The following is a 27,194-nucleotide window of genomic DNA, read 5'->3' on the forward strand; positions in this document are numbered from 1 at the left end:
AATGTATAAAAAGTTATCAATTATGGGTCCAAATATTACCTCCAACACAGAGCCTTTGTTCACTCAAAACAGCAAGCTAAAAAGGGCCCCAAAATGACTAGTGTAAAACTATTCAATCAGGAAAACTAGCTTGAATATTAAATGGTTCAATATGAAAAAGATATGTTATGATTATGATAAGACAACTATCTACTAGAGACCAAATGATGAAAGCAACTATAGGTAACTATACAACTTTTAAGAATTCGCAAAAAACATACTGTATAATGAGCCAAAAAAGTGACACAAGTCAAAAGAGAATACCAATGGCTATATTGTGAAATTACTACGGAATGTTATATCAAATTTTATAAAACTTTGTAAAGGGGTTTGAATTGCTGACAACACTCCCTTTTATTTATAAAATACATATTTGTTGGAATGAAGCTCATATCATATAAGTGTAATTGTGTAATATGTTTGTTAGTTAAAATACATTGTTACGTTTCTGTGTCCAATTGTCCATCATAATTGTTTGAGCAAGTTCTGCACAATAGATTTGGCTAACCTGAATATAATTATGGATGCTATTTAACTACCACAGGTATCTAGACCCTTGAACATTTTCGCAGATTGTTCTCTTAAACATCTATTTATGTGGGACTTGTTACATCTTGTAGAAAAATATATACCAAGAGATAATAATTTTAATATTCATTATCGACATAATTAAAATGAATCATAATTGAATTTTGTTAATAACTGAATATCAAACGAAGAGAAGTGATGTTCATAGTAATACATGTTCAAGATGGAAACAGTAAAATAGTAGAGAGAAAATTGGTCCACTATAGATCCGACTTTTGGTCGATTTAGCTCAGACTATTGATCAAGTATGAATCACAATTTTGGTCGAGTATGGTTCTAATATATTAAAAAAAAATTGGTACAAGTAAATTATAGGTCAACTATTGGCCGACAATAATTGAAGACTGATTTAATCTGGTCTTATCCGACAGAAGTATTCGTAAAATCAAAATGGTCACCAGTCGATGTAAATCTGCAAATGGAAAAACTTTGAACTTTTGAACAACTAACAAAACAAAAAAATGCTACCCTTAATACTGTGTAATGTTTCCTTTATTCGTAAATAAAGGCAACAGTAGTATACCGCTGTTCAAAATTCATAAATCGATAGAGAAAAAAAACCAATCCTGGGTTACAAACTAAAACTGAGGGAAACACATTAAAATGTAACACACACAGAAACGAAATATAATATAACAATGGCAATTTTCCTGGTACAGGATATTTTAAGAAAAAAAATGGTGGGTTGAACCTGGTTTTGTGGCATGGCAAACCTCCCACTTTCATGGCAATGTTAAATATAATATTAAAATGACAACATTACATGACAGGACTACAAATGTAAAAAAAAATATATGGGAGAACATATAGGACAAAGAAACACACGAATAATAGCTAACAAAAGATACCAGGCTTTAAATTCAATACGTCAGACGCGCATTTCGTCCATACAAGACTAATCAGTGACGCCCAGATGAAAAAAGTCCGAAAGCCAAAACAAGTATAAGGTTGAAGAGCATTGAGGACCAACAATTCCAAAAGGTTGTGCTTAAAACGGCTAGTGTTTTCTGTCTTTTATAAGAACATCCTTATTATCTAAAATAATTCATACTTTTATAAATAGTAATTTTTTATAAAATGACTATATAATAGATATACATGATATAAAACCGAGGTGGTGACTAACTACGTATACAGTATAAAAACGGACACATAAAACAAACAAAACCACCACATAAAAACTCACAGCCGAGTTAGTCAAAGCCATAAATGCACAAAGTGACCTCAAGTTTGAATTTCTAAAAATATTTCCCAAAAATAGGATAGAATTAGGATAGAATTCAAGATTAAATTTGTAATACTGATATAACATTTATTGATAACAATGAAAATTACAATACTAATTAATATCAAATTGTGGTAGTAATTAGATAATTATTTGTATTATCTAGCTAGGAATGCTGTTATACAACGATTTCAGGTAAATGACCGTTAAATTGTCCCATTTGTCACGTATTTCACGTTCTCAATCTTTGGTATTATTTATTTTCTGAGTTCGTTTTGGCAGTTCCCTCTTTTGATACCCAGCAGCAATTCTCAATTATATTGAGGTCCGGACTCTGAGCTAACCAGTTCATGCTTTTTAACCCCGTTTCCCTACGAAAATCTTGAACGGATCGGGCTCTATGAATAGGGGCATTGTCATCTTGGAAAAAAAGTCATTATTGGGAAAATGACGAACAATCAATGGCCACACATTGTTGTCAATTATGTCAACGAATTTGAAGGCATTCATCTTCCCTTCAACACCAGTTATATTTCCCACGCCATTGTAAGTAATACAACCCATATCGTCAAACTATGCTTGCGCTGAGACGGAGGGCAAATTCAATCCGTCAACAACTCTTCTCTGATCTTTCTCCAGACACTAACCAGATGATCTTGCCCATGACTACCTTGCACTCATCGCTGAACATCACTTTTCTCTGTTTTTACTGTTTTACTGTTTTATGTAAATGTCCTCTGCAGTATACCACTCGTTTTTATACGCCCGTCAAATTTTTGACGGGACGTATTATGGTATACAAATGTCCGGTGTCCGTCCGCCTGTTTCTTCGGCGTAAACATGTCGCACCGTAACTTGAGAACGACTTGTCCAAATTTCATGAAACTTAATATAGTTGTTTCTTATGATGGTCAAATGATCTGTATACTTTTTGGTGAAAATAAGATTTAAACTTTTTGTGTTACGGCACTTTGTAACTAAAACAGGGGTCTTTTTTTCACATGTCGCACCGTATCTCAAAAACGATTCTTGACTATTGCTTAAAACTTTATGCACTTCTTAGTTATATGAATTTTAATGTCTGTATATTTTTTGGTGATGATTCAAAATTTCATTTTTGAGTTATTGAGTATATTGTAAACAAGGGGGGAGGTTTTTTTTACATGTCTCGCTGTATCTAAAAAACGATTTATGATTATTGCTTAAAACTCTACACACTTCTTTGTTATATTACTCTAAAGATCTGTATACTTTTTGGTGATGATTCAAAATTTAATTTTTTGAGTTATTGAGTTTTTTGTGAAAAAGGGGGAGGTTTTTTTTTACATGTCATGCTGTATCTCAAAAACGATTTATGATTTCTTTGTTATATTAATCTAACTCTTTGTTATATTAATCTAAAGATCTGTATACTTTTTGGTTTGATTCAAAATTATTTTATTTTAGTGATATTTAGTTTTTTGTAAAAAAATCAGGATGGGGGTGGGGGGTTCACATGTCCCGCCGTGTCTCAAAAACAATAAATGGTTATTGCTTAAAACTTTCTCAGACATTATTTATGATTATTGCATAAAACTTCCACACAAGACGTCGGACGTATCATGCGCTAATGGCGCAGCTGTTTATTTCTTGTTGATCTCACGGACACGAATTGTTTTCTATACTTACCGCTTGCGGTATCCATCGGAATGTTATTTACGTTTAACAGTTCTTTTGGAGAAAGGTCTATCAATACTCTCATTAAATATATTTCAGCTAAAGATTTACGGCGATGTTTTTTACACAACGGGAAATTTTTCACATATCCCGGTCATGAAAGGATTTTGGTCTGCCGAATCTCCGAATGTTTTCTATATCACCGCGATTTTCATACCTCTTTTAAAAAACCAAAAACGGTACTCTGTTGAATGCTGGTCAAACTGACTAATTCACTTTTTCTGTAACCTCCATCATTTAATGCAGCGATGCTACTTTTCTGATCGGATGTCAGTTCTTTTCCCTTGCGACCCATTTCGTTTACATTAGCGACACCGTAAGTGCAGACGAGAATGACGTCATCACACACGTGTCACATAACAACCACATGTTTTTTTACAGAACCATTTACATATAGATTTATTGTCATCCCAATTGTGACATGGAGACGACCACAAAAAATTGTTTACCATTCCGTGACGTGACCGCCATTGTTGATTTAACGAATACTTATGACGGAGTACTGTAGTACAAGTTGAAGACTGGTTAAGATAAGTCCGAGTACAAGACAGTACAGTCGAGTATGTAAGGTAATTGTGTCTCAAATGTAGGGATTATCATATCAACTTCCAATTTACCTATCACTGTCTATGCATAGAACAAAAGCAAAGAGGATGCAGTTGAACACAAATATAACTTGCAGCCGTGTAAGGGAACATTGGTTATTCAGTTAATTTCCGATTCTATTGGAACAGCACACAAACGCCAGTATTACATTATAACATTATATTAACCACACCATCGGCGTACGAATGAAAGTTGCCGAAATCAGTGATGTTCTAAAAGAAGCTCAAATTTAGTGCGGGAAGATCAAGACTAAATATACAACAAATCAGTAAGACCAATGATAGAGTACGAATAATCCTTTATATGACTTAAAACTCAACTTTAACAAATCAGAAAGAGCACAAGTTGAGGCAACAAAACACAATACTCAGTAGTTATTAACCTGTACTACAACATCTTAATTGGTCTCTCCGGAAAAGAAGAAAGAAAAATAAGAGTAAAAGTAAATGAGCTCTACAGGATTATTCACCAAAACATACGTGGAAGTTCATGTAACGCCATATTTGAAAAGTATGAGTTGCCTCTACCTCAGGGTTCAAAATCACCTGTTCTAGACACTATTTTCAAAAGACGATGCCTTCAAAAGCGCGTCTACACCAAATGAGATTTCAACTTTAAACACTGAATCAAATTAAAATTTCGATTTTAGATGCTCTATACCAGTGGTTATAATCATCAAGTCTGCAACGATGCAATAGATTTAGTTTGCTGATTAACCAAAACAATGAAAATTAGATTCCAAATAATACAGATCAAAACAGAATGCAACATGAGTACTTCTTGTCGAATTATATTTTCTGTCCAAATTTTGTCGGTTTCTCTTTTGACCTTTGCCTTCCTTCTGCTCTTCACCTTCTGCCTCTTTAATCCAATAAACAAAATTGCATGTTACAGAAACACACATTTCCGTCCTCTTAACTACGATTGCAACTTATCTTCGAACATTAATCATCGTTAGCAACGCGCAAGATGCATCATTTCCATTCACTCAGTGCAAATCATGGTTCTATATCTTCTGTCTATAGCAAGCCCATATCTATAGTAGATGCAAGCTTCAACATTCGTCCAAATTCTGCTTACGAATTTCCTATTTGTTACAATGGATTTAAAATGGATTTTATAATGTATCTTCAAGATTGTGTAGAATTTCAATTACCACGACTTCACAAGTCTGGAGGAAAACAAAACATATTAAAGTACTCTAACTTTTAAGAATGTGAATTCATTTTATTTACCAAGTATTAATAATATGATATGCCTCTTTAGTTTTAAAGAAACTTCGTGCTATGTAAAAAATATTAATATCATCATATTATGTTTCGGTTAAACAAATAAAATCTTAATCCCGAATAACATTGATTTTTTTTTAGTTATTGATTGCATTTAAATTATGAAAAGCTTGTTTTTGGATTTTACAGACAAAAACCAGAATAATTGATAGACAAAGGCATAGATCAAGTTTTTTTTTTTTAAATTATCAATTGTTCAAAACATAGGAGACACTCGCATAAAAAAACCGACACAAATTTTCAAGTCTCTGCAAGCTTCGTTGGTTTAGTTTTATAGACTTTAGGAGCCTCTGGCCTTTGTTAGTCTTGTATTACTTTAATTTTAGTTTCTTGTGTACAATTTGGAAATTAGTATGGCGTTCATTATCACTGGACTAGTATATATTTGTTTAGGGGCCAGCTGAAGGACGCCTCCGGGTGCGGGAATTTCTCGCTACATTGAAGACCTGTTGGTGACCCTCTGCTGTTGTTTTTTATTTGGTCGGGTTGTTGTCTCTTTGACACATTCCCCATTTCCATTCTCAATTTTATTTAATTATACAGATATTTCGATGTAATATGAAGTCGATATACCTTTTTTTTCTATACACAATGAATAAATATTTAAATGTTTTATGTTAACCGATTTGCTTTATAGACACATTATGAAAATCTATTTATTATTTCGCACTCTACTTCCTAAAACAGAAACGAAAGGACGAAAATCCAAATCGATATATAATTAAACATGACGTTAAGTATATTATCATTTTGGAAATTATTCCAAACAACATGAGGCTTTATAGTAACTTCGTTCTTATTTGTCATCTTTATTTTACAGTTTTTTATACTTATAAATTAGAAGGTAGGAATCAACTATATGTTATTTTTTTTACATTCGTAACTGAATATTTGCATAGATATTCATCTTTCATTATAACTTTTAAACATAATACCCTGCTAATTTTCTGTTTTGCTGACCAGTAAGTCGGTAGATTATAGGCCATAATTTCACGAATCATCTCAATATTAAAAACACTATAGCTCTTAGATTATACGGTTATTTGAATATGAGGCATATAATTTCTGACACATAAAACTAATTTGTTCCGTAGCTTTCAGAAAGAGAAATTAACAAATGCTCTGTTGTATATAATTTGCTAAGTACAGATAAGCTTTAAATAACATAATCATAGATAAGATATTGATGTTATTGTCAACTATTTGATTGTTTTTTATTAACTTTTCAAACCTGAATTAAAGAATATGCCACCCCTTTTCTTTTAGAGACAAGACCACATTTAATATTTGCTGATTCTACAGAAATAAATGCAATTGAACTGGAAACTTGGACAAATATAACCCTACTCGATGATTTAAAGGGCGCTAGAACTGTAGACTACCATTATGAAAAAGGTTTGATTTTCTGGACAGATGTCATCGGAAGACACATATCAGTGTAAGTAATTAAATATAATTGACTTAATCATATAAATGCTCTCAAAATGATATCTAATATAATATTGTTTTAAAATAGTGTTATATTGATTTTGGAACTTGTTTTCATTTGCATGCCGATATTGATATCGTCAAAATAAAAGAAGATGCAAACTCCTTTATCAAATGGCAAAACTAAAAGTTCAAACATATCAAACGAATGGAAAACAACTGTCATATTCCTGATTCCTGGTACAGGTAATTTCTGATGTAGAACATGGTTGATTAAACCTTATTTATAGATAGCTGAACCTCCCACTAGTACAGAAGTCGCTTTGATTAAATTGACAACAACGTGTACAAACAGGGATATAATAGGTCGAAAGGTAAAAATTAGGGGTACAGCAGTCAACATTGTGTTATAATCTTATTCCCTTTAAAACCAATAAATAAGTCAACAAAGATAAACAAAAGGCAGTTAAACACAGCACATTAGCAAAAACGGAAGACAAGAATACAAACATTTATCATAGCACAATAACACGATGATTGAATGAATAAGTACCGAACCACGTTAAATGAAAACTACTGAAAATAAACAGTAAAAGACAAAATTTACAAAATAGTACACGAATGAGCAAAGGAAAACAATGAATACACTTAAATAAACTACATCAGAATTGAAAAGAATGTACAGTACACGTAATAAGATCCCCCCAAAAAAGTTAAGATAAGAATGTACTGCTAAAAAATCAACCAAAAATAAATAAAAGCCTATCAGACATTTTGATTTGAAATGGTATAAGTAATTACAATTACAATGGTACAGTTAATGACAATAACAAAAACCTGATACACATGTTTCAATTTATATAGTACAGGAATAACCAATGACTTATTACGAAAGAATGAAGCTATTGTTAGAACTAAGATGGGTGTCAGTTTTGGAATGGCTGTGGACTGGATTAATGACCATATTTACTGGACGGATGAAACCTTTCAGAGTGTGCATGTCTCTAATCTTCAAGGTGAAAATCGCAGAACACTGATTGCAAACGCGATAGAAAAGCCGAGAGGTGTAGCAATTACTCCATCGGAGAGGTACGTTTAAAAATGAACATACTATTAATAAGTTAATTTGTTAATTGCATGTCTGTCGATGATTCTATGACATTTTGAGCTGTACCGAAGATACATAAATATAGCAATGCGTAGTTGAAACTTATTGGTGTGTTGTTTTTGCCTATTGAAATGTCAACATCCCGTTTGAATGATTATAAATTTTGTACCCAGAAAAGAAAATCAGAATATTTTTGTTCTGTAAGACTTTGTAAAGGCTTTCAATATATATATAGCATATATTTTATAAATGACAAGAATTTTCATAGTCTTATTTTAGAGAGTAAAGAATCTTGGGATTTTTGAGAGCCGAATACTAGTACTAAGCCAATCAAAAGCCGTTTTTTTTCCAGGTCAATATAATTGTACACAGCTTAAAGGGCGATATAGGAGACTCGTTATACTTCTAAGGTGATGCTGATGAAAAGAAACGTTAACAGTTAAGCCCTGTTTTAATAGCAACATCCATTCCATCGAGTTCGCCCCAAGCTTGTGGCACAATCCATCATCTCTGAAATTCGTTAGTAATAGCTCGCCATTCATTTGTTTCGGTTGGACCAGGATATAACTTCATCATTATATTACTGTATAATTGCCCTGCAATTTTCAGGTTAAAGTATTGCGCGCGACTCTGAAATCGTACTGAAGGGTTGCATTTACCTATCATCAGAAGTTTTAAAAAATACAAATTTTCAGACCGGGATCTGGTGGCTTTCTAAATCGGGTGTCTATCTCCTGAATTAAGAACTTACTCTTTTCAAAAGTTCATCAAACCTGTCTGGAGATATCATAAAGATATTTAAAAATGACTGTTGATCTTCCATCCTTAATTCGTTCATAGTCGGTCGTAATGTCCAAACTCGAGTCTTCTTTCAATAGAAAGTCAAGGTCGTACCTAACATGACCTACGATAGTCCGAGATTACTCTGACGTCCAACGGCTGTTTTGCCAGACAAGCTGGGGCCGTGGGACGGCAGAGCTCGTCCCATATCAAAAAGTGGATATTTGCCCACCCAAAATAGATGCGCTGCTTCGTCGCTTCTGGTGCCGACTGAAGGCTTTGGAATTATATAAATCGGGCATCAATCTGTTCATTTTTCATTTATCTTTTCATTTATGTAAGTTTCAACTACCTGCCAACCTTTATTTTTCCATATTTTAACAGTTTTCACAGAGACCCATCGATTTCTGCATTTTGCCTTTCATTTTCAAAGATTATCACGTGACCACGAGAAAACAGTGATGATTTATGCAAATGACCATAATGTAACACTTCGTTCATTTACGATGCAAATTATCTAAATGTCCGAGAGCTTCCGACTGTTCTCGTGGTCGGAACTAAATGCTTAATACCGATCTCCTGTAAAGGAGGTGAAAAATCGTGGTTGGCTACTAAATGTTAAACATCGATCTCCTACAAAATTTGAATATTTGAGTCTCGAGGCCACGAACTCTCTCGTAACTTGACGTCCATTTGAAAGTGAAAGTCAAAATGCAGAAATCGATGGGTCTCTGTGAAAACTGTTAAAATATGGAAAAATAAAAGTTGGCAGGTAGGTGAAACTTACATAAATGAAAAGATAAATGAAAAATGAACAGATTGATGCCCGATTTTTATAATGCCAAGGCCGTCAGTCGGCACCAGAAGCGACGAAGCAGCGCATCTATTTTGGGTGGGCAAATATCCACTTTTTGATATGGGACGAGCTCTGACGTCCCACGGCCCCAGCTTGTCTGGCAAAACAGCCGTTGGACGTCAGAGTAATCTCGGACTAGACCTACGGTGTCTTGCATGTCTTTTCCTCCTTTTTGTTTTAACTAGAAATGTAGTCGAATCGAAATAGTGCAGAATGATAAAATTGGAGAAGTAGCTTTGATCATTTGTGCCCATCATTGAACTACCGTTTGAAGTTATTGTATATATTTTTTTTTCAGTAGAATATGGTCGCAAAATTATCGTTATGAATTCATAGAAGGAAGAAATGTCGTACTAAGGGCGTAGACGCAGCGTACCATTGTCTTTCTCGTCGTAGTAGAATCGTATCAAAATCGTAGTAGAAGCGCGTAATACAGACATAGTGAAATCGGAATAGTCGCAGTGAAATGGTAGTAAGATCAAAACCAAATGTTTTACATTGGCTTCCTGATTGCACCACAATGTCCAATACAATGCTTCTACGCCTACCCCGATCTTTCTTGCAGATACAATACATATGCTAAATACTTATCTTTTAAATGTATCAGTTCTATCCATACTTCTTATACCAGGTGTTTAATCAATAATATGGTACCTGTATAGTTTCTTGATATGATTTGATTGCGATGTATGAAATAATACATTCCCAGTATTCGATGATCCCAAAGAATGTTTTGTAGAAATTAGCACATAAAGTAATGATATCTCATAAATATGGAGGTGTATAAGCATTCAAACACTTTAACATTAAAACCCCTTTGTGATATTATATTATACTATGAATGATAAATCAACTTAGATTTCGAAATAGCTGTAACGATGAAGCATCATGTTGAAGCATTAAAAATCATTTTTGCTGCAATCTTTTGTAATTTATATATATTTCATTAAATATCATAATCAGTTGTTTCTACAAAAACCACAAGACCAATAATCTGTCTGAACCAATGTCGCTGAATTCAACTGATTGAGGTTACAACATGTAATACCCCTAGCACACAAGGACAACGATTTTACGACGACCTAAGAAATTATTAATAAAAATCGGATGTCGTAGTTAGATCGTTGTGGTCGTGGTAATGGTTTAAAAAAAGGTCTTTATTATCGTGGACGTCAAAGACCAATTTTGAACATGCTGAATACATTGGTCGCTTAGTCGTGATCAAAAACTAGTAATAGTAGGAGCGAAAAAGATTGAAGTAAGATCGGGGTAGGCATCGAAGCATTGCATTGTAAATTGTATGAAATATGAAATTATTGTACTGCACAAAATGGATATCAAAGCGTAGATTCGTACAATGTTTATGACTTAATATTTATTTTAGAATTATTTTTGGCCTAATAGTAAAATTCACTTTATTATTGCTAGCACTGCTAATCTCTTCCAATAAACAATTCATTTACTTTTAAACTTACTGACGGTTGATAAGAATTAAAAAAATATATAAACATATCAAAAACAATTTATTCAACCAGGGGTATGTCAAAGAACGTTTCGTCCTTTTTCTTAAAAAGTTCATCGGAAGGTACCAAGACCTTGTTGATAAATATTCCGTATCAACTTCTCAAATAATACACGATGGTCTTGATGTATAGATTCTACGTACTGATGTTGTTTATCATCTTAACAACGTGTTTTATAGTTCTTTCATTTGTCTTTGTTCTATTATTAATATTACTTTTACTGTTGAATGGTTTTATGTGATATCCGTTTCACGTGGCTCGGTACTTATACATCTCGTCAATGTGTTTGTATTGGCTTTCATTTTTTTGTGGTTTGTTTTGTATATGCGACTTTTTGTATTTTGCTTGTTTTTATAACGTGACTCTGCTGCTGGTGGACGTTTCGTCCCCGAGGGTATCACCAGCCCAGTAGTCATCATTTCGATGTTGACATGAATATCAATCATGTGGTAATTTTTATGAATTTCCTGTTTACAAAACTTAGAATTTTTCGAAAAACTAAAGATTTTTTTATTCCAGGCATAGATTACCTTAGCCGTATTTGGCACAACTTTCTGGAATTTGGATCATCTATGCTCTTCAACTTTGTACTTGTTTGGCTTTATAAATATTTCGATTTGAGCGTCACTGATGAGTCTTATGTAGAAGAAACGCGCGTCTGCCGTACAAAATTATAATCCTGGTACGTCTGTACTTTCATAGATCCCGTCAGTATGATATTGTTCTATTATATGTCATTATGATATATTTCTATTATGAATTACAATATACGTTGAACCACAAACGTCAAAATCATTCAATCGCGTAGTGGAATTAACTATTTTTGGATTCTTATAAATTCTATATATAACTTTTGGACTAGTTTAAATCTCGGTCTATTTCTAAAATTTATTCTTACATACTTTTGATTTTTTAACCCTGTATGCTAACATTCCTATGTAAATTTTAAAATTGTGTGTATGCACATTGAACGACAAATTTATGTGACGTATACAATTTTCTGACGTCAGACACTCAAATCAATGAATGTGTTCGTAGATAGTAGATGTTTTTGTGTTCTGTTAAATTGTTCCTTTTAAAATTGTTATACGATGATGACTGATATTTTGACTATTTTATTTATTGTGTCTGTTTATTTAACGCATCAATGTAAATATATCAAAAATTGATGAGACTGGCATTAAAGTGAAAGGGTTGACGCTATAGAACCAGGTTTAATCCACCATTTTCTACATTTGAAAATGCCTGTACCAAGTCAGGAATATGACAGTGCTTGTCCATTCGTTTTTGATGCGTTTTGTTATTTGATTTTGCTATGTGATTATGGACTTTCCGAATTGATTTCCCTCTAAGTATTTTTGTGATTTTACTTTATATGGGTGACAAGAAGAGAAGAAAATAATTTTTTGACAGCTATACATTATTTCGCGTGCGATGAATGGTTTCATACGGACACATACTCTTGTTTTTTTTTTTTATTTTTTTTCGTTTCTATAGAATCCTTTTCTTTTCTGATTGTGGGAGTACCTATCCAAGGATTGAGCGGTGTGGTTTAGATGGCAAAGACAGGGAAACTATAGTTGCAAATGTTGGAGAACCTATTAGTTTAACAATAGGTATACTTTTTATGTTTTTATGTTAACAAAAACAGTACATGTGTTTAATATTTTTGAAGTATGTAGTATACAAATTAAAACCAGCAGCCCGTCTTTTGGTATGGTGTTTTGAGACAAGAAATTATGTTAATTATAGAATCTACTTGAGTATGTTCGTATTGTTTGCTTGTTGTCTCATTGTCGTTATCATGCCTCATCTCTTTATAGTGCTTTATATATATTACATAAGTGCAATGCTTACCGTTTCTCTTTAAAAACAAGATTTATCACATCTACATAGGCAAAAACTGTGATAATGTTGTAAGGTAAATTCTAAATATATCTTTCCTAACTTTATTACGAATAAAATAATCATTTATAATGGGTTGGTACATATTTTAGATATTAGCTAGAAATGACAGTAAAAAATACATTTCTTCATTAAGTAGTAGTTCTAGCGCTCACATATTATTTTAAGATTAGTTTTACAGATGAACTGAAAGTGACCACTCTGTGACATGTATTTACAGGTCAAGAGAAACATCGTTAATAGAAATAACTTTATATTAGCTTTTTGTTTTGCTTTTTTCAGACCATAAAGTGAAAAGAATTTACTGGACTGATAGACTACAGAAAGGGATATATTCAGCCAAGTTTGATGGTAGTAGCATCAAAACTGTCATGAAAAATTCGAATTATTTGGCTGAACCTTATGGAATTGCTGTTCACAAAGACAAAGTATACTGGACACATTGGAGAAACGGAGAAATATTGCGGACTGATAAGTATGCTAGCTACGAAGTTGAAAAGGTATTTTCGAGCGCTTTAAACTATCCCATCGGCCTGGTAGTATATGACAACACTAAACAACAAACATTCGGTAAGTTTTATTTGACCACTAGTCTTTAAACGATTTCAATATATTGTATTGCCCTTATGGTATGTTATGTGTCAATTATGATATATTACTAGTCCAAAGAATGATAACGTCTAGCAAGGATATCTTTTTTCTGGGACGCCTTTCTACGTCCTACGTCGTAGGAAGGCGTCCAACAAAAAAAAATAAAATAGCCTTCCCACACGTCATACTTATTTTGACTAGATAAAGTACCAACACATACTTTGAGACCAAAACAACAATTCACAAACTATCTTAAAACATCTAACGTTACACAATCATTTACAAATATAAAGAAATAAATACAAAATCAGCACACATGATGTCACAGGCGTATTCGAACAGATGCAGCCTTTATTGCCCTCACAAAGTACAAGATCCTAATGTAAAAATGTGATGACAAATTAGCCACAGACAGAACGAATATAAAAACTAGTTTCACGAATGTAGAATGTAGACGTTCTTGTCTAAACAAGATCATATATTAGATAACACTTTTAACGTAGAGATACATGAACTGTCAGCTGTTATACAGTAATGCTATAATCAGTCATTCTAACCGTCATATAAACTAATGCATATATATTTGAAACTAATACATTGTAGACTTCTCCAACGCCGAGGCCTAAATTATCATACCTTTGTCCGCTTTTTGACTCCGTCAGGGCGAGACAAAAATTGGTTACTATTTTTATATCGATACATTTAAACAGACTTATTAAGAAGGGATATAGTTACGATTTTGTTGTCAGGTCATTAAAGATTGCATATTTTGGCTTTAATATTGATTCACTTATAGGGTCTTTGCATCGGAACTAAACCCCTAACGGGAGAGATAGTGCCTGATATTCATATGATGAAGACATAATCTTTCAATCAGTTGAATTGAGGTCTGGAGCTGGCATGTCAGTTAACTGCTAGTAGTCTGTTGTTATTTATGTCTTATTGTCATTTTATCTATTTTCTTTTGTTTCATCTTCTGACATCGGACTCGGACTTCTCTTGAACTGAATTTTAATGTGCGTATTGTTATGCGTTTACTTTTCTACATTGGTTAGAAGTATAGGGGGAGGGTTGATATCTCATAAACATGTTTAACCCCGCCGCAATTTTGCGCCTGTCCCAAGTCAGGAGCCTCTGGCTTTTGTTAGTCTTGTATGATTTTTAATTTTAGTTTCTTGTGTATCATTCGGAGTTTAGAATGACGTCCTTTATCACTGTAGAAGTATACATATTTTTTAAGGGGCCGGCTGAAGGACGCCTACGGGTACGGGAGTTTCTCGCTACATTTAAGACCCGTTGGTGGCCTTCGGCTGTTGTCTGCTCTATAGTCGGGTTGTTGTCACTTTGACACATTCCCCATTTCCTTTCTCAATTTTATTGTCAATTTAATAGAAAATGATGCGACTAACATACAAGTGAGAGGGTAGTTAGCTATAAATCCAGTTTTAATCCACAATTTAAATATTAGGAAATGCCTGTACCTAGTCAGGAATATTACAGTTGTCATCCATTCGTTTGATGTGATCTAGCTTTTGATGTTGCATTTGATTATGAACTTCCCTTTTGCATTGTGTCGGAGTTGAGTATTTTTGGAAATTTTATTTTTTCTAATGATTAAGCAATCATATTTGACACTTGACACTTTTCATTTATCTAACACAACTAATTGTGTGGCAAGATATAACTATTGTAAGACTCTGCATTAAAAATTCAACGAGTGAAATTCATTAGAACACCCTTAAACCAATAAAGAGCAAAAGTAAATGACAGTAATATTACAATTCATTTCAAGCTTATAACAAATGTGGCTCAACTAATGGTGGCTGTTCACATTTATGTCTACCGTCGGCTCCATGGTCTGACAACATACTTGGGTATTCATGCACTTGTTCTGATGGTCATGTGCTTGAAAATGATAAAAAGACATGTTCATATAATGGTGAGTATGTTTTTGTTAGGATTTGTATTAAGTGAATTTAAAAAGAATTAATATATTGGATAACAAATAATTATTAATTAAATTAGAAAGGCTTCATCGCGATAAAAAATATTTTAAAAAATAATTTGTATGAAACATATAGAGTAATTACCTGCTGCTAGGGTCGTAATAGAAATATACAGACCTTCTCAATTCATGAATCTAATTTGCAGAAGGTGGCAAATAATATGTCAGCCAGGAATATAAGCAGGTGTACAAAAACGAACGATAACGAAGGGAAAATCAAACTCAGGTCGAAATTAAACTGACAAGGCTATGGAAAAAAAAAAACACAATGATAATTTTTTTTTTCAGGAAGGAATGTTAAGATATTACATACAGAGGAAGGGACAATTTCTGAAACAGACATTGATTCGGGTCATCGCAATACCCTGTCTGTAATGTCTACCGCAAAACTGGTCGGAATTGACTATGACTACGATCGAGATCTGATGTTTTGGACAGATAGTTACAATCAAAACATTTATGTGTAAGTCGTCTCTGGACATTGATAAAAACATCAATGAAAAACTACCTATAAAAATTCTTTTACCAAAATCAATGATAGAAATTGAAAAAAAGGTTAAAAATAAAATTGAGAATGAAAATGGGGAATGTGTCAAGGAGACAACAACCCGACCATAGAATAGACAACAGCAGAAGGTCAGCAATAGGTCTTCAATGCAGCGAGAAATTCCCGCACCCTGAGGCAGGAACAAGAGAGCCCAAGCAGATATTTCTCCCTAGCTTTACGATCATGATTCAGATCTTTTATTCTGAGAGTCTTCAAAATAAAGGTTGTACTACAATATCACATAAACTTTAAATAATCAATGATCCATGTAAATGATGACAGGGTAAAGCAAATCATGTCACACTGTCAGAGATCACACTAACATAAACATATAACAATCATTGAATGCAATAAAATAGTTTACCGATTGCACATAAAACATACGAAAACGTGACATTGGCCAATTAGAATGAGAATCAAATCAATATCAAATGATAATTCCAGAAATTAATGTACATCTTACAATCATTTTGTTCATCAAATATAGTTGAACTATTATTTGTAATAAGGGAAAATTAGATTAAACAGGAAAACTTTACATTTGATCGATAAAAAATGTACATGAAGTCAAAGCCATATAGTATTTGAGTTAATGACCAAAATTTAACATTTATATATAGATGGAACATATAAATGCAATCAAGGTCAAATGATACCTGATAGATGGACATGTGAACCTTAAATTCGTTTCCTTCACTAAGTATACTTGACCTTCTACTTATAGTTTTTTTAGGAATGGTTCTAATCACGTAACTTTAACTTTGATCACAACCCTTACAACAAACTTACCATTTCAGGTATTGAAAAAACAAAATAATTCAGGTTTCGACTGAAAAGAAATCGTTAAGGCATCACAAATACTTTTTTCAATGTATAGAAGATGGCTAATAAAAGTCAGTAACTTTTTATTCAAAGGGTTTTATAAAGTACATAACCGATATTTCAGGAAGTTGAGAAATCAATTAGCTTTTTTATGTGTTAACTTCTACTGAAAAACAAATGGCGAAGCAATATATTTATTAAACGCTCAACCCTATCACTACACGTTTCACATGTGCACTGGCTTCATAATATAAACAATATCTGCACTCAGTAAATGTTTAACTTAACATAGTTGTGCTTTCTGATCAGTTCTCTTACAACTGCAACGAAACATCAAAATCAAAATCACTGTTTTACAGCTATTTTCTCAATTTCATTGGCAAGTCGACGGTGGGATTTGGATTAAAACGCTTGCTGCCAGATCTTATCTACACACCAGATAGCATAGCTGTGGATTGGATACATAAACATATATACTGGACTGATCTATCTGATAGGCAGATACATGTCTGTGACTATTATGGTGTACATAGGAAAACATTTGTGACCAAAGAATTAGTATATCCTGATGCACTAGCCTTGTCTCCAAAAGATGGGTACTTATGTTTCATATTATACTATGTTCTAATATCTTTTTAAATGTCTTGATGTGTGTAATAATTTAAGTTTCAACTTACGCTCGTATACAAATCAACATCGAATCCCAGCCAGGGAAGAACAAAAAGTTTGCTAACGCAAATTTACAGATCTAACAGTGTTCGGCAGTTATTTAGACGAATAATAGTCTAGAACGTCGGACACAGTGCAACGCGATATGGTGCAACGATATCACAGCAGCATGAGTTCGTATCCCGGCCAGGGAAGAACAAACAAATTGCGTTAGATCTTACATTGTTCGGCTGTTCATACGATCGAATAATATATACAAAATGTGTTTTCAGCCTTGTATCGCCCTCACTGTTGGTGATCCGATGGATAAAATATGTTGTTCAGCTATCACTAATTTAGACGTAATTTACTATTAAGATCCATTTTGTTACATCTTGTGATCAATTTTATTTGGCAATCGCCAATGGCAGTCAGCAGGGATAAAGAACATCAGTTGTTCGACCTGTTAGTCAAATGCGTTTTGTTTAGATATACTTTTTCACTTTTTTGGTCTTTTGGAAAATGTTGTTTGTGCTGTATTTAGACCCTTCTACGACGATTTTTTTTAACCTTGCCTTAACCCTGCTGACTGCCATTGGCGATTGCCAAATAAAATTGATCACGAGATTTAACAAAATGGATCTTAATATAAATCTAATCCTAAACAGAAAACAAAAAATTTGTGGCGCAGATGTTATGCCACAAACATAAGGTGTCAATATTTTTTTGTACACCAGATCTAGATTTCGACAATATATGTCTCTTCAGTGATGTTAGGGATCGAAACGGTATTTGGAAGGCCCTATAAATAGCAGCAAATGACATACAAATCTATGGGAGTGTGGATCAATCAGTACAGAGATTAATTCAATTACACAAATAAAATTATAGATTGCCTAACAATGTAATTTTAACACACTATTAAGTATGTGAATATAAATAAAGGCAACAGTAGTATACCGCTGTTCAAACTCATAAATCCATGGACAAAAAACAAAATCGGATTGACAGTTTAGAGAGATTGTTTAAAATATTTACAAAATGATGAAAATAAACGCAATATTTCGCTAGACCAACTAGCTTTATCAAGCGTGCATCTATCCAGGTGAAATCGGATGTAGATAATAAGAAACTTTTGCAGCTCAATGTATATGTTGCACTCGAATTTAGCTGCCTTGAGAATAAGAAAATTTTGCAGCTCAATGTAAATGTTGAACTTGAATTTAGCTGCCTTGAAAATACATAATTGTTAGTTGAAGTTAGAAACGTCCATTGGCCAAAATTACGGGATAAAAAGGACGATGCTTTGTTTAAAATTATTCTTTTTATCTTATCTCGTCTTTTTCTTTAAGACCATCAGGTTCCTAAAGTGTGGAGTTGGTGGACCCAAAAGTTTTCTTATCTCATTTTCGGCGTGTTGTCCCACTCGGTGTTGACTTCTATGATTTGGAAAGTAACATTATCAAAAGGATGTTTCGTCTTGTTAGCATCAGCTACGTACTCTTGAACTTTATGGACTTAATGAGAGGGATGAAAAACAGTTCTACCCAAAACCAAAGGAAAAAATCCTGAATTTCATTCCATTTAACTAAAACAACTATTTGTTTAGATTTAAGAATTGTCATGTACAATAAACGGCAAAAATATGTTTTATATATACCATCGAAAAAAATTTACACAAATTTTGCGTATCTCAAGGTACAAAAATATTTTTTGTCATGCATCCGATTTCACCTAGATAGATGCACACGCCGATATATATTTATAGACAAACTACAGATAATTAACTAATGGCTCAGCTAAAATTTTTGATCGACACACGTGAAAATGTTACACACACACACGGAGCGTTATAAAAGAGTGACAAAAGCTTATACAAAACGATCGGAGTACATGGGATGCAGAATGAAATTATTGATATTAAAATTAAGTACAAATTATTATTGACAGCAACTTTATATAAGCATCATTGAAAGTAAAAAATGGCTAGATTTTATTGTTTATATATTATAGGTTGATGTTTTTTTCGGATTTTGATTTAATATTTGGTGGTAAAATCTTACGATCTGCGATGGATGGAAGTGAAAGAAAGACTATTATCAATAAGGGAGTAAATGAGGTCTTTGGTATGGCTGTTGGTAAGAAAATATCAAAGATTAAGAATTGAAAACTCTTTGAAACACCTTGCGGTAAATTGCATGGAAAAAGGTTAAACTATAACATAAAATTGAAAATGTATTCTAATTGGAATAAAGATGTCTGGAGCTGGCATGTCAAGTTAACTGCTAGTAGTCTGTTGTTATTTATGTATTATTGTCATTTTGTTTATTTTCTTTGGTTACATCTTCTGACATCAGACTCGGACTTCTCTTGAACTGAATTTTAATGTGCGTATTGTTATGCGTTTACTTTTCTACATTGGTTAGAGGTATAGGGGGAGGGTTGAGATCTCACAAACATGTTTAACCCCGCCGCATTTTTGCGCCTGTCCCAAGTCAGGAGCCTCTGGTCTTTGTTAGTCTTGTATTATTTTAATTTTAGTTTCTTGTGTACAATTTGGAAATTAGTATGGCGTTCATTATCACTGGACTAGTATATATTTGTTTAGGGGCCAGCTGAAGGACGCCTCCGGGTGCGGGAATTTCTCGCTACATTGAAGACCTGTTGGTGACCCTCTGCTGTTGTTTTTTATTTGGTCGGGTTGTTGTCTCTTTGACACATTCCCCATTTCCATTCTCAATTTTATTGTTGAAAGAAACATATGAAAATAAAACCATAATACATAATATTCCTTTGATACAACGCCAGAAGGTTTTCTGATATAAGGAAATAAGGAAATAATTCGTAAATATAACTCAACATGCAGACATCATATACGTTCAGGTATTTCACATCCAATCTTTTATGGTAATATTATTTACAAAGCTCAAAAGTGTCGTATTTACCTCAAAAGCTTACAAAACCTTTAAACTAACTTATAAAGAAGGGATATAGTTACGATACTGTTGTCAGGTCTTTAAAGATTGCATATTTTGTCTTTAATATTGATTCACTTATAAGGTCTTTGTATCGGAATTAAACACATTTAAAAATACTAAATCCCTAACGGGAGGGATTGTGACTGATATTCTAAGATGAAGACATAATCTTTCAATCAGTTTAATTGAGGTCTGGAGCTGGCATGTCAGTTAACTGCTAGTAGTCTGTTGTTATTTATGTATTATTGTCATTTTATTTATTTTCTTTTGTTACATCTTCTGACATCGGACTCGGACTTCTCTTGAACTGAATTTTAATGTGCGTATTGTTATGCGTTTACTTTTCTACATTGGCTAGAGGTATAGGGATAGGGTTGAGATCTCATAAACATGTTTAACCTCGCCGCAATTTTGCACCTGTCCCAAGTCAGGAGCCTCTGGCCTTTGTTAGTCTTGTATGATTTTTTATTTTAGTTTCTTGTGTATAATTCGGAGTTTAGTATGACGTCCATTATCACTGAACTAGTATACAGATGTTTTAAGGGGCCATCTGAAGGATGCCAACGGGTACGGGAGTTTCTCGCTACATTGAAGACCCATTGGTGGCCTTCGGCTGTTGTCTGCTCTATGGTCGGTTTGTTGTCGGTCTGAAACATTTTATCATTTCCTTTCTCAATTTTATTTTAATGACAAAATAATAGAAATTACTTAGATTTGTATAGACTCACGACAAAACGTCTCATTTTATGACCTTCAAATTATCCTTATTTTGAATATTGTTGAGTGTAATTTGTGAAGTAGTATTCGATCGTGTTCGTCGTCGAAATTCAACAGTTGGGTTTATGCGTTTAACCTGTAAATAAGATCGAATATGTCCTAATCTAAAATACCCCCAAAACACCTTTTTTTTGTTCTAAATAATTGAAACGAAATTTAAGCACGGTATGATAAACCTAGCGATAACCAAGTGTTTCGCCTTCATATACATACAATATCCGTTTAAAGCGTTTAAAACGTGTGTACCTGAAATATTTGACAATAAACATTTGGTTGAAGTAATAAATTTTCTAAACAATGACAGTACCAAATATAATATAGAGAAGTGAAATGATTCAAGGAAATGCGAAACATCGTATCTAGTCATCCCTGTAAATAATATCTTATTTGTTTATGGATGAAGGATAATCAAGTCTGGTTGCTTCACAGGCAATTGTTTCTGAAAAACACTTACCTATATACTCAAGCAGTGTGTTTGTAAAAAAACCCAAATAGCTTGTAATTATTATTGCTTTTATTTCAATACGACATCTGACTATAACGAGAAGGGTTTTCTTCAAAAATATTAAATCTTAAATTTTTGTAATGGGAAAAAGGAGATATGTAGTTCTTGACAACATGCCATTGACAAAACGAATAGCAATTGAATATCGCTTTTGCTGATGTCCTTCAACTCTATTTGATAGTAGGCCTTCAACATGGAGCAAACATAACACATACTGCATGTTCAATGCGGCTGCTAGCAATCATTTGATTAAAATTTTTTGAAAGATGAGGATCTAGCTACATCTATGAAAAATGAAGATTTCAGATGCAGTTCAAGCAGTAATAAGAAACTCAGTCAACTGTATACTACCTTTTCTGATGTATTCTTTGGAATTAAAAAGTAGCAACTAAACCATCCTTTTACAATGTGAATTATATAAAAGAGCCATTCATCCCTTATGATACGATATGAGTTGGTGATGTAATGTACATGTAGTAGTGTATATCCTTGTCTATTGTTATTGTGTTGATAGTTGAAACATCATTTCGTTTGATTTGTATTATGGACAATGAATGATTTTTAGTTTTCTTTTCAGATCAACAAGGTCGTCGGATATACTGGACAGATGCTTCTTTACAAACAATTAAATCAGCAACATTTGATGGGACAGATGTGCATACAATTATAACGTTCACCGAGGAATCGTCACCCAATCCTTATGGCATAGACGTTTATGGGGAAATGATATATTGGACAAATAATAAAGACCGAAGTGTCTATACTGTACACAAATATACGGGTATAGATAACAAACCATTTCTGACAAACCTTGATAGTCCAAAACATATGAAGATAGTTTCAAAGGAATCACAAAAAGAAGGTAGTTAAAAAGAAAACGAATTAAATGAAATAAAATTAAATTAAATATCTTTATTCCTAATTAAAGGGTCCATATAGAGCATATATTTCAACACCGATCACACAGTACATACAATATCCACACAAACAACACTTGCAATCTACCGTTCTTATTGATACAAGATATCAAATTAAAAACATATAAGACAATTCGAGAATGTCATCCCCAAAAAATAATAGAAAAATGACGATAGCGCTTAAAACATACAGAAAATAATAAAAGATCTAACAACACTCTTCACTTCACACGAAGCTACGGCCGAGCAACACCTACCCCGACAAAACAAGGAGATTAATACATGCATTATAAAAGGGTAAATGATTTTCTATAATATTCCTCGATAACATATACAATGAGGCTGGTTTATTTTCTGTTATGATGAGTTACTTCATTAATAGATCTTATAAACACTAAATATAAAAAAAAGTAGATGTGGTATGATTGCCAATGAGATAACTCTTCACAAGAGACCAAATTGACACAGAAATTTACAACTATAGGTCACCGTACGGCCTTCAAAAATGAGCAAAGCTCATACCACATGGTCAGCTATAGTAGGCCCCGAACTGACAATGTAAAAGTAAAAAAAATCAAACGAGAAAACTAACGACCATATTTATATAAAAAAAACGAACGAAAAACAAATATGTAACACATAAACAAATGACAACCAAAGCATTTCCTGTCAACTTATCATGGGTAGGAGTCTTCAAGTTCATTTATTATTAATTTCATCAATAACATTTCTTTTAAAGGTGCTGAATTTCGATATATTTATCAATGTAAGTGAACAATTAAGAATTCGTTGTCTATTTTTACCAAAAAAAAGCTTGATTGCTTTTTAGCTCACCGTTCCGAAGGAACTATGAGCTTTAGCCATCACTTGGCGTCCGTCGTCGTCTGTCGTCGTCGTCCGTCTGGTGTAAACTATTTAAAAAATCTTCTCCTCTGAAACTACTGAACCAATTCCAACCAAACTTGAGCTAAATGATCCTTAGGGTATTTAGAATCAAGTTTGTGTTTTATTTTCTGTTTCGTCAAAAAACATGGCCGCCATAGCTAAAAATAGAACATAGGGGTAAAATGCACTTTTTGGCTTATATCTCAAAAACCGAAGCAGTTAGAGCAAATCTGACATGAGGTTAAAGTGTTTATAAGGTAACGTTCTATCAGCCTGAAATTTACAGATGAATCTAATAACCCATTGTTGGGTTGCTGCCACTAAATTGGTAATTTTCAGGAAATTTTGCAATTTTTGGTTATTATCTTGAATAGTATTAATGATAAAGATAAACAGCAAATATGTTTAGCAAAGTAAGATCTACAAATAAGTTCATATAATCAAAATTGTCAATTGACCCCTAAAGAGTTGTTGCCCTTTTAGAACAATTTTACACAATTTGTTTATCATGTTTTCTAACACTTACTAATATACATTAAACCAAAAAAACAAAAAAAAATACAATGAAATTGGACACTGAAACTCTTAAACGAAAGATAAATGCCAAAAAAAATCAAGGTGAGCGATTCAGGCTCTTGAGAGCCTCTTGTTTAGTAATTCGCCATGAATAAAAATATCCAATGTTTAAAATTTCAACAGGAGTTAATAGATGTGGGGAAAATAATGGACACTGTGATCATCTTTGCTTACCAGTTCCTGTTACACCACTTACATCTAAAGGATACGCATGTGCGTGTTCAGATGACTTCCTGCTAGAGGATAATGTACATTGCATTCTGAAAGGTATTTTGTATTGAAAAATTAAAATCAAAACAAATATAATCAAGCCAAGTTCAATATCTCTTGATATATAGATAAACATGATAAAGATATTTTATAAAAGATAATGTTAACATCGTGACGATCAACTGTTTATTAAATTTGTGCTCAATATTGTTTCGATTTTGGAGATTACATTTTGGTATATCAAAGGATTACTTTAAATAAAATGAAACAAAAGAAAAATATCATTTTAGTTGAAACTCCTGAAATATATTATAATTAGTTGTAAATAATCATAATCGTTGATAGAAAAAGCACCAGTAGATATGCTAAATCCTCAACAATTAAAGTCACATATAAACAAATGTAGAAGTAATGTATGTTTAACGCAATATGTTTATAATACACCTCTTTATATACAAAACACATCAATACAGCAACACCATACCCAATAAAACTCATGAAACCTTGTACAGTCACTAGACACTGTTTTCATTGATAGATAAATTCAAATCAAATATAGTCGATAACATAATTTTTTGTTTAAAAGAATCCAAACAAAATAAAACAAATGTGTTATCGTTGTTTCATGCTATTCTATATTTTGTATTTGATAAACTTATGTTAATTGTTTCCAATTTAAGAATCTGCAAAATTGGTAAAAGATGAGCTGTGACCAGAGGATTTATAAATGTCGTGTAAACTCTAGAAACTTCCACAGAGAGAGAGAGAGAGAGAGAGAGAGAGAGAGAGAGAGAGAGAGAGAGAGAGAATTTATGATATATGATGGGATGGAATATTTATGATATGATAAAAAAATTGTTAGATTCGTTATTTATTAAACTAAAAAGTTGTTATATCCTGATAATGTGATCAATTTTACAACTGTTACGTTATTTTAATACTGTATTATCAATTCTAATGCAGCAACGTTTGTAACGTTCATCTGATTGGATAACGTCACTTTTTTCACATAGCGTCAATTGACAATTGAAGCTATGGGACGTACGTTCAAGCGCAGACGACATATGCCAGATTTTAATTTCATGTTTTAACGTTGTTTTCTGTCAGTTTCATTAGAATGAAAATAACAATATTGTATTTTAAGCTCCGACGGCATCAATTGGGGATTTGATGGTCGCAAATACCCGTTTACATTCTCCGCTAACGCGTAGCCAGTAAACTTAATTTTCGACCATCAAATCCCCAAGTGATGCCGTCGGAGCTTAAAATATAATACAGTTATCTCCTAAATATCGCGCGTGTTTCATTTTGAATATAATTAAAAAAAAATTTTTTGGTAGGGTGCAAGCATGTACTGTGGTTGTCATTAGTTTTGACATCAGGAAAAAAAACCCACTGATACGTTTACATATGGTCTAGAAGACTATCAACTAAAGAAGTTTGTAGATATGATCTCGAGATATTTTTCATATCATTGATTTCTACCCTGATTCAGTGGTGTATAGAATAATTATGTACAAAAATGCAAAGCAGGCAGTTTAACATATTGTTAACACATATCAAAAGATTTAAATTCCACTGTAATTGTTCTACACAAAAACGAGGGCGAGATATCGATTAACTGAACAACAGTTTAGTCTGTGGATAAAGCAAAGAATTAAGTTCGTGTAAAACATGAAGCTACAGTTGTTGCACGAAAACGCAAAAAATAAAATGAACCAAACAGAGTATGTATTTTTAATTTTGACAGATTTTCTAGCTTAAAATTGAAAGTATGAAAGATTATAATTAAATATTTGCATTAAACAAAAACCAATCAAGATGTTAATAACTATTTTTGTCGTAGATACACGAGTTTATTTTTGTTGATCAAACCACTTTTTTGTTATTGTTAAAGAATGTATATAAAGTTTACATGTATTTAAATATTTAAATATTTAATATTTATAGTTAAAACATGATAGTGCATCATAAGCCTATTTGGCTGGCTGAATCATTATGTCAATACTCAATGTACATTATGTTGTATATATTCAGGTTGCACTTTAATAAACTATTTATTCATTCATTCATTCATGTATATGCCTTTGTTATTATTGACACTTTCTGCAATAACTGATTTCATAATCTTATTTGAAGATTCTTCTTAAACAAAGAGTACACACGTTTCTGTCATTGATGCCAATATCACACAAAGAACCCATTGAGCTATAATTTAATTTTTGATGGGGATTCGGTGAGATTTTATGAAAGGCATGACAAAATGTTCGATTAAAAAAAAATACAAAATGAGCAACCATGAAAAAAAAATTCAGGTTGCACTATATACCTATATATAAAAACATAAAGATATAAAAACAAACAAAATTTTTAGGATTAAATAAAATGAAGAAAAAAAAAGCAGGTCAGAGATTTATCCACCTAAGTAAAAAAAGACATGACAAAATATTTCATCCTAGCCTCTCATAATATCAAATGATAGTTAAATTATTTGACATTAAACAAAATATCAGCCTATAACTGCTGAGGAAATTAAAAAGGCTTACATTGGCTGGAAATGAAGAGGGGAAGTTGAGCGCTCACAAAATATGTTTCATTGTTGTGTCTGGTCGAAGTAAGGAACATTTGGCCTTTATTCGTCTTGAATGTTGTTTCTTTTTTTTGGTTGAA

General features: G+C 32.8%; 1 protein-coding gene across 1 annotated transcript; it reads left to right on the top strand.

The window, feature by feature from the left end:
• Positions 1-6,167: 6,167 nt before the first annotated feature.
• LOC143048165 (low-density lipoprotein receptor-related protein 6-like) lies at positions 6,168-25,322 on the top strand. Its single transcript, XM_076221686.1, has 12 exons — positions 6,168-6,307; positions 6,730-6,901; positions 7,756-7,980; positions 12,656-12,774; positions 13,346-13,633; positions 15,447-15,593; positions 15,948-16,122; positions 17,388-17,624; positions 19,690-19,814; positions 22,514-22,798; positions 24,438-24,581; positions 25,205-25,322. The coding sequence occupies exons 1-12, from the start codon at positions 6,235-6,237 to the stop codon at positions 25,234-25,236; spliced, it is 2,022 nt and encodes a 673-aa protein (XP_076077801.1). The 5' UTR covers positions 6,168-6,234; the 3' UTR covers positions 25,237-25,322.
• The last annotated feature ends 1,872 nt before the right edge of the window (positions 25,323-27,194 follow it).

The sequence above is a fragment of the Mytilus galloprovincialis genome, chromosome 10 (assembly GCF_965363235.1).
Source record: "Mytilus galloprovincialis chromosome 10, xbMytGall1.hap1.1, whole genome shotgun sequence".
Classification (NCBI taxonomy): Eukaryota; Metazoa; Mollusca; class Bivalvia; order Mytilida; family Mytilidae; genus Mytilus; species Mytilus galloprovincialis.

What these genes read in the sequence shown, in the direction of transcription:
- LOC143048165 (XM_076221686.1), top strand. Translation starts at nt 6,235, where the DNA reads ATGAGGCTTTATAGTAACTTCGTTCTTATTTGTCATCTTTATTTTACA. An exon ending in ACCTATTAGTTTAACAATAG is followed by an intron (nt 12,775 to 13,345) that starts GTATACTTTTTA and finishes TGCTTTTTTCAG; the next exon opens with ACCATAAAGTGAAAAGAATT. An exon ending in GGTCTTTGGTATGGCTGTTG is followed by an intron (nt 19,815 to 22,513) that starts GTAAGAAAATAT and finishes TTTTCTTTTCAG; the next exon opens with ATCAACAAGGTCGTCGGATA.